General features: G+C 41.0%; 1 protein-coding gene and 1 pseudogene across 1 annotated transcript in view; one reads left to right on the top strand and one right to left on the bottom strand.

Annotated features, from left to right (window-relative positions):
- LOC102866473 (protein PBDC1-like) overlaps positions 1–10,178 on the bottom strand; it is a 14,867-nt gene extending 4,689 nt beyond the window's left edge. The window contains exons 1-4 of the mRNA XM_006902878.1: positions 10,149–10,178; positions 10,002–10,067; positions 8,190–8,249; positions 6,494–6,634 (exon numbers count right to left, since the gene is read on the bottom strand). Of these exons, the coding sequence (XP_006902940.1) occupies positions 6,494–6,634; positions 8,190–8,249; positions 10,002–10,067; positions 10,149–10,178 (297 nt within the window). The remainder of the gene's footprint in view (positions 1–6,493; positions 6,635–8,189; positions 8,250–10,001; positions 10,068–10,148) is intronic.
- A 1,465-nt stretch (positions 10,179–11,643) lies between these two features.
- LOC102866885 lies at positions 11,644–12,358 on the top strand (annotated as a pseudogene).
- The last annotated feature ends 1,569 nt before the right edge of the window (positions 12,359–13,927 follow it).

Consider the following 13,927-nt stretch of genomic DNA (forward strand, 5'->3'; position numbering starts at 1 on the left):
GAGATGATATCTCATAGTTGTTTTGATTTGCATCTCTCTTAGAGCTAGGGATTTTCAACATTTCTTCATGTGCTTGTTTGCCATCTGAATGTCTTCTTTGGTGAAGTGTCTATTCATATCCTGTGCCCATTTTTCAATTGGATTATTTACCTTTATCTTGCTGTGGTGCTGGCTTTGCTTTTCTAATCTCTGGTATTTAGCAAGAGAAATTTATTCCCTTGCTTTAGAGCAAGTCTTTCCTGAGGTATTAACATAATGTTAGACTTCCTTCACTGCATGATCCATTTATTCATTCCTTTACACGCAGCTACTTTTTCTCCTTCCTCTCATTTATCTTATTTTTACCCAATTTTTTTCCATCTTGGGAAGGGACATCAGGGTCAGATACTTTTAATAACCTAAATCACACGTAACAAGACCAGTCTGGCAAGTGCTTCCCTTTGGTCTATTCCCATTCATGTTGGGTAGGCTTACATATGTAAAATACCAGGAGGCTATCTCAGCCACTAGGCATAACAGTAGTATTCACAGTTTACTTTTGCAAGAAGGAGTGAAGGTAAAATCCACCCTTATCAGACCTTTGGGAATTCTTGCGTACAGGTTTAAGGGTATTGTTAGTTACTTCTTGTACCCAAAACTACCTACCCTGGACCTCGGACTATCGTATCTAGCAGGAAGAAAACAAATTGAGGTAATGTCGGAAGAACTGTATAGTAGCATCAACATCTTCTCCTACTCCTTCTTCTCCAGATATACCTGAGAAACATGGAAATCTGTCCATTGATGAACCCCTTTTGGTTCCTCTCATAATGAGCATGAGCACACACTCTTAAAGGCATGTGAGCCAGCCCTTCATACTTTTACTTCTCCCTGTTTTAGATAACAAATGTTTCAATTGCCCATTCCAATTCTCTATCAGCTCATTACTCTGAGGATAGGAAGAAACATGGTATGTCCATCTAATATAGTGTTTTATGGCCACCTGCTGCACTCTGTAGACTATAAAGTGTGTTCCTCGGTCTGAGGAGAATTAATTTGTGGGCCCAAACTGGTACAGTATCTTTTGCTTTAGTCCTTTAATGGTATTTTTGGCATTTGCATTTGTTACAGGTTATGCAAAGCCTAGTCTGGAGTATCTATTCCAGTGAAGACCTATTTGAAGCCACCTGGTGCCACTGCTGCCATTGGTTCAATATAATCTACTTGCCAACTATGTGCAGGGTCTCTGCCCCTTGGGAATCTGTCCCACAGCCATCTCCAATCTCTTTCTCTTTTGCTGGCAAGCAGAGCAATCTTTATTGACATTTTGTGCCTCATTAGAACAAAGAGGAATATTTCACCCCATCTCTACATTGCTGTGTCTCTGTGTCCACTCATTTAATAGGTCCAGTTGGCCACTTCAAAGGAGTGTACCAATGTGTCCACCTGCTGATTCCAATCACCCTGATTCTGGCAAGGGGTTCATCTGATGGGTATTGATACGTCCAACTCTAGTACGCCCTCGAAATTCCCAGAGTGCTTTCCGTAGGTCCATGCCCCACACTGATGTCCCTTTAAATAGTCCAATTTCCCACAGCCCATTTTCCTGAAAATATGGTTAATCCACTACCCACTGCCCATTAGTCAGTAAAAATCCAAACATATAGACTCTCACCATTGTTCAATTTTTCAGTCATTGCTAGGAAGACAACATGTAGTTCAGCATACTGTGCAGATCTGTTCTTGTCTTCCTCAATCAGGGTCTTGCCATTTACTGGTTTTAATACAGTGGCTTTCCATATCAAATGTTGTCCATATACCCTTAAACTGTCATCTGTGAACCAAGTTCTTTGCTGATCAGTAGGAAGTTGTTCATAGGGCAACGTCCATCTGACAATGGGCTCTGGCAGCCTCTCCAAAGGTTCTAGGATAAGACCACTGGGAAATGAGGCTACTTGCTCGTGGAAATGGTCAGAACCTCCCACATTCCCCCAGTAGCTCATTATTAGATAAACCATTTCCATTTTCTCAGAGTTGTTTTGGGCACCTCCTTCTTTATTTCTGTGTTTCTTCAGCATCACTTATGACACGATGGATATTTAGGGTCTCCAATCATCTTATGTATTCTGTCACTACAGATTGAAAAGATACAGAGATAGGAGGTATCCCTGGCATACAACTTTCCTGATTTTGAACTATGAAGTGTTTCCTTGCTCTGCTCTGACAACTGCCTCCTGGTCCAAGTATAGTCACATATGCACAATCAAGTGTTCTGAGATTCCCATTCTTCTTAGAGGTAGCTACAGTTTGTTGTGATCCACACAGTCAAATGCCTTTGCATAGTCAATGAAACACAGATAGACATTCCTCTAGTACTCTCTGCTTAGAGCTAAGATCCATATAACAGCTATAATATTCCTAGTGTCACAGCCTGCACACCTGGCAGTTCTTTGTTGATGTGCAATTCAAGTGATTTCTGGAAAAATTTCAGCAGGATCGTGCTTGCATGTGATACTGTTTGATAATTTCCATACTCTGTCGAGTCACCTTTTTTTGGAATGGGAACAAATATGGATCTCTTCCAGCCACCAGGCCATGTTGTTGTCCTCCAGATTTCTTGGCATAACTTGTTGAGTTATGCCATCCAGGGCAATGTCTGTTTGTCGAAATACATCAATTGGTATGCCATCAATTCCTAGGGCGTTTTTTTTGCCTATTCCTTCAGACCAATCTGAACTTCTTCCTTCATAAGTTGTTTCATGAAATACTTCTGTGTTAGCCAGTTCTTTTTGATACAGTGACTCTGTGAACTTCTTCCATCTTCTTCTGATGCTTTCTGAGTCATCCAACACTCTTGCCCACAGCATGGGCACAGTACTGTAACTCAAGACTTGAATTTGTTCTTCAGTTTCTTCAGCTTAAGAAATGCCAAGTGAGTTCATCCCTTTTGATTTTACAACTCCAGTTCTTTGTACATTTCATGATAATTCTTTGCTTTGGCTTCCTGTGCTGCCATTTGAAATCTTCCGTTCAGGTTCTTAACATCTTGACTTCTTCCCTTTGCTTTGGCTTCTCGGTGCTCTAGTGTAATATTGAGTCTCTTCTGACATCCAATTTGGTCTTCTTCCTCCATCTTTGTAATGACCTCTTGCATTTTTCATGGATGATATTCTTGATAACCTCCCACAGCTCATCTGGTCTTCACTTATTAGTATTCAAGGCCCCAAACCTGTTCCTGACATGGTTTTTAACTTCAGGAGGGACAGACTCAAGTCAAACTTTGGTTCTTGTGGATTTTATTTTCTTTAGCTTCAATTTTTTTTTTTTATTATTTGTGTGTGTGCGTGTACCGTCAAATCAGATCTGACTGGTACAGGAGGAGATTGTCCCTCCTTTCCCGGCAGAGCATCTGTTTAGCTTCAATTTGAACTTGCATACAAGTAGTTGCTGATCTGATCCACAATCATCACCTGGTGTAGTTTTGCACAGCTGATATTTAGCTTCTCCAATGATTTTTGCACAAGTGTAATCAATCTTATTCCTGTGTAGGCCATCAGGTGAGATCCATGTGTATAATCACCACTTTGTTTCTTATAAAAGGTATTGCAATGAATAAATCATTGACTGTAGATGTGGAACAGATCATCCAGGAGCATAGGCCCTAGGAAGAGGAATGTGACATCAGGATTGGAGGAAGACTCATCAACAACCTATGTTATGCAGATGATACAACTCTGCTTGCTGAAACTGAGGAGGACTTGAAGTGCTTGCTGCAGAAGGTCAAGGACTGCAGCCTTCAATATGGATTGAAGCTCAACATCAAGAAAACAAAGATTCTCACCGCTGGACCAACTAGCAGCATCACCAAAGACAGTGAAGTAAATAAACCGGTCACAAAATGGGCACAAGATATGAATAGACCCATCTCCAAAGAAAACCATCGCATGGCAAACAAACACATGAAGAAATGTTCAAAATCCCTAACTCTCAGAGAGATGCAAACAAAAACAACTAGGATATACCATCTTACCCCAGCAACAAAGTGAAGTTCAAGAGGGCAGCAAACAGCAAATGTGGGTGAGGGTATGGAGAGATTGGAACTCTTATTCACTGCTGGTGGCAATGTAAACTGGTACAACCATTATGGAAGGAGGTATGGTACTTTTTAAAAAATCTAGAAATAAAAATATCATTTGACCCAGCTATCTCACTAATGGAAATACATCCTAAAGAAATCAGAGTCATGACATAAAGAGATCTATGCATACCCATGGCATTATTCACAATGGCAAAGAGATGGAAGCAACTCAACTATCCATCAATAAACCAATAAAAAGAAAAACTGTGATATACACAATGGAATATTATGGAGCACTGAAAAACAATAAACATATAACACTATACAACATCAGTGAGTCAGGAAGGCATTATGCTGAGTGAAATATCTCAGTCACAAAAGGACAAATATCACATAACACCCCTCTTATAAAATAAGACTAACATGGGGAGTTAGGGGGAGAACAGGAAAAGAATGGATAGATAATGAATACTGCACTGGAACAAATAAGGAGAAGGACTGTCTCAGGGAATATGTGATTGAGCATTGTCTGTGTGACAACTGACAATATGAAACAAGAGGTACATTATCAAATACACTGGGGTAGGGGAAAGGAAGAAAGAGGGGCAAAACGTGCAACAATTAATGAATGGAAACTCAACCTTTCTGTAAACTTTCATCAAAATAACAAATAAAAAAATTTAAATTCTATAAATTAAAAAAAAATTTAAAAGTATTAATCTCTACTGAAGCAGAAATGAAACAAAGGGGGCATGAATTTGGTCCAAACTCACATGTCAGATTCCAAGAAAATCAGTACAACAATTTTCATTACAGTTCTGTTCACAATAGCCAAAATACAGAAACAACTCAAATGCCCATCAAGAATGAATAAACTATAGTATACAAAAACTATATGAAGAGCAATGATATCAGGCTGGAGACTAAGGTGCACCTGATCCAGGCTATAGTCTTTGCAATTACGTGCTATCTATTGGTGAGTTGGACAGTGAATAGGGATGACAGAAAGAGAATTAGTGCCTTTGAGCTGTGGTGCTGGAGAAGAGTGCTGAATATACCATGGACTGCTAGGAGAACAAACAGGTGTTTCCTGGAGAGGGTGAAGACAGAGTGCTCCTTGGAGTCAAGGATTCTGAAGCTTCGTCTGACATACTTTGGGCATGTTGCAAGGAGAGACTGGTCCTTGGCGAGGGACATCATGTTTGGGAGAGTGGAAGGATGGTGCAGGAGAGGAAGACCCTCGATGAGATGGATTGATTCTGTGAGTGGAGTGGTGGGAATTAATGTGCTTGAGACAGCGAGGTTGGCACAGGATAGAATGGCATTTAGGGCTCTTGTACATAAGGTCACTATGAGTCGCAAGTGACTTGATGGCACATAACAACAACACAACAACATACAACAATACAATGGATTATTACTCAACCATAAAAAGAAATGAAGTCTTGACACATGCTATAACATGGATGAAACTTTGTTATATTAAATAAATCAGGCACAGAGGATATTTTGTTAAGATCTCACTCATATGAAATAAGTAAATGCATAGAGTTCAAAGTTTATTAGAGGTTAGAAAGAGTGAGAAAAAGAAAGAGGAAGTTTTTGCTCAAAAGGCACTGAGTTTTTCCTAAGTCAGTGGAATAATTTGGAAACTTAATGGTTTCACAACACCGCAAGTGCAACCAACTACTATAATTGAATTGTACATATAAAATGTTGAACTAGCAAATGTTTCAGGATATATTTTACTGAAATAAAACTGAAAGGAAAGGAGAAAAGAAAGGAATAGAGGTGGAAGGAAGGAAAAAGCAAACAGTTCAGCAATGATGATTTTCCAAAGACCAGAAACAGCCTGTGGTTGTTGTTAGGTGCCATGGAGTCAGCTTAGACTCAAAGCAACTCTGTGTATAACAAACATTGCCCAGTTCTGCACCATTCTCACAATGGTAGCTATGTTTGAGCAAGCACTGTTGCAGCCACTGTGTCTGTTAAAAGCGTAGATTCTTCATAAGCCAAAAGCCTATTCTTATATAAAAATTTTCCCAAGTGAAAGAATTATAGTGTCCTATGAAAGTACAAGCTAATCACGTAAGCAATGAGAAACATTAAGTTTCTTAATTATCTGTAGACTGTGATAACAGAGAATCCAGAGAATAAAAACACCTTCATGCCACTCCCCCATCCAAGTCTCTAATGGTCCAGCCAAGGCGGGGCGGGGGGGTGGGAGAGGGAATGAATACAATCAACAGTTTTTAAAAGTCCATACACTAACATTCCTTTCATAATTTCATAATTTCTTTCTTAGTTGGTTAGAATGCTGGTTCTCTAAATACTTTCTTTAAAAGAAACAAAATGTACTTTAAAGGTATAAAATGTACTCATTATCAACAACTGTTAGTCAGATATTAGATAACAGTTGAAAGAGAAAATTCTTACCTCTTTAGCCAATTCTGATTTGAGCTCTTCTGGGTCCAACACATCTATTCTGAGTTTCTCAAAATTCTCCCGGAACTCAGAGTAGATTTGGTCATCCACTTTGGTGAGTTTCAGGAACTGTGGATCAACTGATGAAATGAGCTGCCAGACCACAAGACAATATGTAGGTGCTAGTCTCTGATTTGCTACACATAAACAAACCCTCTTTTCCCAGACCACCATTATAGTTCTCAAAGTAGAGACTGAATTAGAATACAAGAGAATTATAGAGGGTCATAATCTATCACAGTCCCTTTCATAAATTCAAACCACTTTGGCCCTAGTATTGACTGGCTGCTGTCCTCTGTGAACCACCATTCATTCATTCATTCAACAAACAATTATTAAGTGTCTACTATGGGCCACACTAAGGCACGGTCTAAAATGCTAACAAGCAATGATGTCAGTGTAAGACTAAGGTGCACCTGATCCAAACCATGATGCTTCCAATTACTTCCTTGCTTGTGAAAATTGAACAATGAATAAAGATGGCATAAGAATTGATGTTTTTGAGTTGTAGTGTTGGAGGAGAGTACTGAATATTTCATGGGCTGTCAAAAGAACAAACAAGTGTGTCTTAGAAGTGTAACCAGGGTGCCTCTTAGGGTCAAGGATGGTAAAACTTTGTCTTACATTTTGGGCATGTTGTCAGAAGGGGCTAGTCAGAAGGGAATATTATGTTAGGAAAGTCTGAGGGTCAGAGAAAGTGAGGAAGACCATCAACAAGATGGCTAGACATGATGTCTGTAACAACGATCTCAAGCATATCGGATATTATAAGCATGGCTCAGGATAGAGCATGGTTCAGATCTGTTGTTCAGTTGTATTAGACTTGATGCTCAGTCATATTAGACGTGATGGCAGTTAACAACAACATGGGTCACAAGCTCTTTTGCCAGTTAGTAATAGAAAACTGGGGCACAAGAGCAAAACCCCTCATTACTAAGCCAAATTCAGAGTTGGACAATGACGAAGGATGACAGAAGAAGAATAGATGCCTTCAAGTTGTGGTGCTGGAGAAGAGTCTTGAACATACCATGGACTGAAAAGAAAACAAATAGGTCTGTCTTGGAAAGAGTGAAAACAAGTCTCTCCTTGGAGGCTAGGATTTTGAAGATCCGTCTCACATACCTTGGGCATGTGGCCTTGGAAAAGGACATCATGCTCGGAAGAGTGAATAGACAGCACAGGAGAGGAAAACTCCAGATGAGATGGATTGATACAGTGACTAGGGCAATAGGGGTTGGTGTGTCAGGATTAGTGAGAATGGCTCAGGACAGGGCAGGCTTCAGAGCTGCTGTACATACAGTCATTATGCATCACAGGCAACTCAACAGCTCATACTATGACAGGTTTGGAAGCAGAGTGGTATTCACTTCCTACACAACATGCCTCCAGAAACTCTATGAACTTTGATAAATATCTTTAGTTGTAGAGGGCTTCAGGCCTTTTGTTCACAGGGTTGCTGTGAGTTGTGCTCGACTTGAAGGCAATCAACAACATTGCCTCTGTGGAGAAGATCTATTATTAATAAAATCAACTTCAAAACACAACTGCTAAAAAAAAAAACCACAACTGCTTAACTTGCTGAAAATAATGCTTAGTAAAGTAACATACACTATAATTATGGGTTTAATTCTGTTTAATAAACACTCACTTTGTAGTAGATTTCAGCATGCTGCATTGCTCTCATGGCCCAAGCCATCTCAATGCCAGGCTGCAAAGAATTAAAGAATGTCAGGTCAGTTACTGTAAAAATAGAAGGGAAACAAATAAAACATGTATGAGAACCCAAGGGGGTAAGGGGTAGGAGCAGAGGGGAGAGGATGGGTGGGGGCAAAACCACAGGGTTGCACAATTTGGTGGGTGAAGGAAATGGAAAGAATCCAAGTCCAATGGTGACTGATTTTATAAAACATAATGCATGGGAATGATTGAAACACAGTATGAATGAAGAATAGTGTGAAACACAATGTATATAAACTTTGTGAGCAAACCAATATAAAATTAAAAAACAAAAAGAATGTCAGGTCAGGAATCTCCCAATGGATGACAAATGAAGGAAGTCTGTGGATATATAGTAAATGTTCGAGAGGTCCACTAGACTTTGTATCAAAAGGTAGAAACTAGACTTCATAGTCTAGTTTCATAATTTCATAATTTGAGTAGAATTGGTTTTTCTTTATAACAACCAAAAGAAGCTACTCACACTGTCTAATAAATAAAATGGGTTAGTGGAAATCTTTCACCAGCCGCTAGTTAAAGCACAAGAGGGATAAATTACCTTCCTAGGACTGAGTTAAATCAAACTAACATGCCAACCTCTACCATTGAGCTGTCAAGAGGTCAAAGACAAGGGAAGTGAAATTATTTTTCACTTTTAAGAGTCTAACATGTCACAAAATCCCTGAATAGCACAAATGATTAAATGGTGGACGACTAATTGAAAGACTGGCGATTCAAATCCCCTCACAGGCCCTTCAGAAGTAAGGCCTAGCAACCAGCTTTCAAAAGGTCACAAATCTCTGGAACCCTAGTCTGACCATATGTAGCGACCATTAGCTGGAAATGATGTAACAGCAACAACCGGTTTTTATCATTTGTGTTTCCATTCTACAACACCTAGCAATAAAACATGAAACAGGTAAGTATATAAGTAAGCCACCTGTTTCACAGGAATCTCTAATTCCAACTAGAGTTATTTCACTAACCCTTAATAAAATGTATTTGCATTCTTACCTCTGTGCCTTTGATACAACACTTACTAGCTGCATTACACTTCCCTGTCAAGTCAGTACATTCCTTTGTCCTTTGTCGACTTATATTTTGAAGATTCTGTTCAAGCTCGACTTCCTAGATGAAGTCATCTACTGCTTCCAGTATTTTAAGGGTCCCTTTGGCTAAACTCTCAGTCTTACAGTCTCACCCACTAATCTATCATATCAATCCAATGCCAGAAGGTCGGTTCCTACACGTGGAGCTAAGCTTTTGGTTAGCAAGTCAATACTCTGCACCCTAAACAACCAAGGGTATTATTACCACGCACACATCCCTGTATTGTTTCTCTTGGAGCATGTGTTTTCTTTCTTCTTAAGGCTGTGAACTAGACACATCCAAAGCGTAAATCTGCTGCACATTGCAAAACCTTAAAAAAAGGGGGGAGATTCTTGTTTCCAGATACTTCTGATTTAACTGGTATGGACTGAGATCCCAATATCGAGATTTTTTGTTTTGTCTTTTAAAAGATCTCAAACTGATTCCAGAAAGTGCAGCAAAGTTTTGAGAACCACTTTCACTGAAGATAGCGCTGTTTGTGAACCAAAAAATATTAGAATCTTTTCTAAAAGTGAAAGAAAAGGTAGTTTATAATCTATTTGGAAAGGATCAGAAGATGTCGTCCGGGAAGGAGAATCTTATTTAATGGCAGGCCCTTCAGAAATGGTAGGAATTGCGGATGAATCATACTCACATCGTTACCATAAGATTCTGCTGGAAGAGAAAGCGCATGTACCACCGACATCAGCTTCCCCGAAACCTGGGGAGGGAGGGGGAAAAGCGTTCAAAGCTTGACTAGGCTCGATTTCTCCACACACCCTACCCCAAAGCAGCGTCTCACCGGCTCATCGGACACTCCAGTCGTCTCCATCTTGCAGCCCAGCAAACGTGGCTTGGCCTCCCGGAAGTGATTTTTTTTTTTTTTTGTGGGGTGTGTGTGTGTATGTGTGTGTGTGTTCCTCCCTTGACTGCGTCTGCGTGCACCCATAAGCATCCACAGGCACTGGCGCCACCCTCACTACTTGCGCAAGCGCAGAAGTAGCATTTTCGTTTCCCTTAAATTGAGACATCCGAGGTGTTGGTTGTTCAGTGTAGTGGAATCTAGTGCAACTTGGAGACCCTAACAGCAGATCCATCCTCACAATATCTGACTCACTCGTTCCCATTGCTGGTCACTGTGTCAACCCACCTGGTTATGTGTTTTCCTCTCTTTCGCCGCCCCTCTCTACCTTTCCAAGCATGATGTCCTTCTCCACGGAATAGGCTCTCCTAACAACTTGCCCAAAGTATGTGAGACTAAGCAGTCCGGTAATGCCAAAGGTGGTGGTGGTTATGTGTAATCGAGTCGTTTGCGACGACAGCTCTGAACCCTGCTCTATCCTGTGCCAACCTTATCTCTGACACGCCTACCCCCATTTACCTAACCCGTCATTTAAATCAATCCATCTTATCAAGGGTCTTCCTCTCTTGTGCTGTCCCTCCACCCTCCCAAGCATGATATCCTTCTCCAAGGACTGGTCACTCCTTGCAACATGCCCAAAGTATGTCAGACAAAGCTTCAGAATCCTTGCCTCTAAAGAAGAGCCTGGTTTCACCCTCTCTAGGATGAGCCTGTTGGTTCTCCTAGTAGTCCATGGCATATTCAATACTCTTCTCCAACACCACGGCTCAAAGGCATCAATTCTCCTATCATCTCTAGTCATTGTCCATACATAACAAGTAATTGCTATGTATATACCTTAGCCATACCTTTGTCTCCAAACTGACATCGTTGCTCTTCAGTACTCTGGAGAGGTCCCTGACAGCTGACTTTCTCAAAGCAATTAATCTTTCTTGGAAAATCCTGAGTAAAGTAATGGGGTTTTCATATCCCTTCCTCTCTGTGTGGCCTGCAAAAAACTGAATTCATGCGTTCCATGTGAGGCACACACCCCCTCTAGTGCTCAGGGCGTAAATTACAGTCAAGGTGCTAGACAGTGGAGTAGAGAGATAAAGAATTTAGTCTCTGCCTTAAAAGGACTGGATATAGTGATGAAACAGATGGAATGTGTTGTTGTTGTTGTTGTTATGTGCCGTCGAGTCGCCTGCGACTCATAGGATGTAGTGGCCATAAAATAGCATCATATAAAAAGGGAGCTAGAAGAAAGAAAGCCTAGGCTAAGGCATGAAGGATAGTTAGCAAAGGAGGTAGGGAAAGAGATACTCCAGGAATAAATGATATCATATTCGAAGTTCATTAATTATTTAAATATCATGCAACATATTAAGAATTGCAAAAAAAAAAAAAGTATAGCTAGCGTCACCATGGTCTCCTGCTTCAACAGTGCTTGAACGGAATGCGGTGCTTGCCAGCGTCTCCCCCGCAGGTAATTTCCAGCCAGTCCTCCGCCATCTCCTCACATCAGCACCCTCAGATACCCCAAGGTCCTCGCCTCCCCTCCAGCACCGCGCAGCCCCCGCCTCTCCGCCAGCACCGTGCAGCCGCTACCATTACTGCGTCCCCTTCTCAGGTGTGCCAGAACTACAGTCAGGATTCGGAGGCCGCTATCAACCGCCAGATCAACCTGGTGCTCTATGCCTCCTATGTCTACCTGTCCATGTCTTACTACTTCGACTGTGATGATGTGGCTTTGAAGAATTTTGCCAAATATTTTCTCCACCAATCCCTCTAGGAGAGGGAACACACTGAGAAAGTGACGAAACTGCAGAACCAGTGAGGTGGCTGCATCTACCTTCAGGACAATAAGTAAACAGACCGGGATGACTGGGAGAGCGGGCTGAACACAATGGAGTGTGCGCTACACTTGGAGAAAAGTGTGAATCAATCCCTACTGGAACTGCACAAACTGGTCGCTGACAAGAACGACTCTCATTTGTGTGACTTCATTGAGACACATTACCTGGATGAGCAGGTGAAATCCATCAAACAACTGGGTAACCAACTTGCACAAGATGTGTGTGTGTGTGCGCGCGCACACACACACACTCCTGGGCCTGGCACAGTACCTCTTTGACAAGCACACCATGGAAGACAGTGATGGTGAGACCTGAGTGAAGCTTTAGCCCAGCTTCCCCACAGCCACAGGGATGACTCCATGGTCACTACCAGGCCACCTGCATGTCTTGTTTATTTTACCTTTTCTGTAAATTGTACCAAAATACCCACTTAAGTTCTTACATTTGTACCATTCCTTCAGATAGTCATTTGGTACTCAGCTGTTATGTTGGAGATCCTAGTGGGCCAGAAGTCTGTCTAAGCCATCTTGGCTAAATTCTTTAATTACCAAGATGTCTGCTTCAATCACATTTAATAAAATGAAACTTACAAGGAAAAAATTTTAAAAAATATAGCTAGAACAAGAGTGCAGTATCTATAATTCTTTGGAGGAGCATAGAGACTTCATATGGCTGAGTATTCAGGAGTTGAACTTTACCTTGAAAAGCAATGGTAAGCTGATGAAGCCTTTTTTTAAATGTTATTATTAATTTCAATGAAAATTTACAAAGACTGGATTTCCATTGTTGCACTTTTCTCCCCTCCTAACTCTCCCCCCTAGTACACTAGTACAATGAGAAGTTCTTTCATTGTTTTACAATCCCTCCCCCCAGGTCCACTCCACTCTGGAGCCTTCGCTCTGGACTCCTGTCATGACAAAAATACCTAATAACATATCCCTTTTAAACCGTTTTCTCCCTCATCTGTTTCAATACAGTATACATTATTGAACCCATCTTCCTCAGTCTCTCCCCAACCCCGAGGTCAGTCCTGTTTTGCAACAGTGGCACCACGCAGTATTAGTCCTTTTGTGATTGAGATCTTTGACTCAGCATAATGTCCTCCAGGCTCACCCATTTTGAATAGTATTATATGAGTTCCTTGTTTTTCAATGCAGCATAGTATTGATTGTGTGAATATACCACAACTCCTCTATCCATTCATTTGTTGATGGGCACCTAGGTTGTTTCCAACTCCTTGCTGTTGTGAACAAAGCCACGATAAACATGGGTGTGCATATATCTGCTTGGATGTCAGTTATGGTCTCTTTGGGGTATGTTGCCAGTAGAGGAATTGCTGGGTCAAATGGTATCTCTATTTGCAACTTTTTGAGAAAGCGCCACACCGCCTTCCACAGTGGTTGCACCATTTTACACTCCCACCAACAGTGAATAAGGGTTCCAGTCTCTCCACAACCTCGCCAGCATTTGTTGCTTGCTGTTCTGTTAAATTTTGCTATTTGGACTGGGGTGAGATGGTATCTCATAGTTGTTTTGATTTGCATCTCTCTTAGAGCTAGGGATTTTGAACATTTCTTCGTGTGCTTGTTAGCCATCTGAATGTCTTCTTTGGTGAAGTGTCTGTTCATATCCTGTGCCCAATTTTCAATTGGATTATTTACCTTGATCTTGTTGTGGTGTTCAAGTATTTTATAAATTCTGGATATAAGTCCCTTATCTCACATACCATTACCAAATACTTTTTCCCAGTTCTTGGCTTCCCTTTTTACCCTGTTGGAGAAGTTTTTGGATGTGCGTAGGGATTTGATTCTTAGAAGGTCCCATTCATCTATTTTATCTTCTTCTGGTTGTAGGTTGATGAAGCCTTTTACGTAGACAATTCTC

The sequence above is a fragment of the Elephantulus edwardii genome, unplaced genomic scaffold, assembly GCF_000299155.1.
Source record: "Elephantulus edwardii isolate Elephantulus edwardi_28Jun2011 unplaced genomic scaffold, EleEdw1.0 scaffold00464, whole genome shotgun sequence".
NCBI classification, from domain to species: domain Eukaryota; kingdom Metazoa; phylum Chordata; class Mammalia; order Macroscelidea; family Macroscelididae; genus Elephantulus; species Elephantulus edwardii.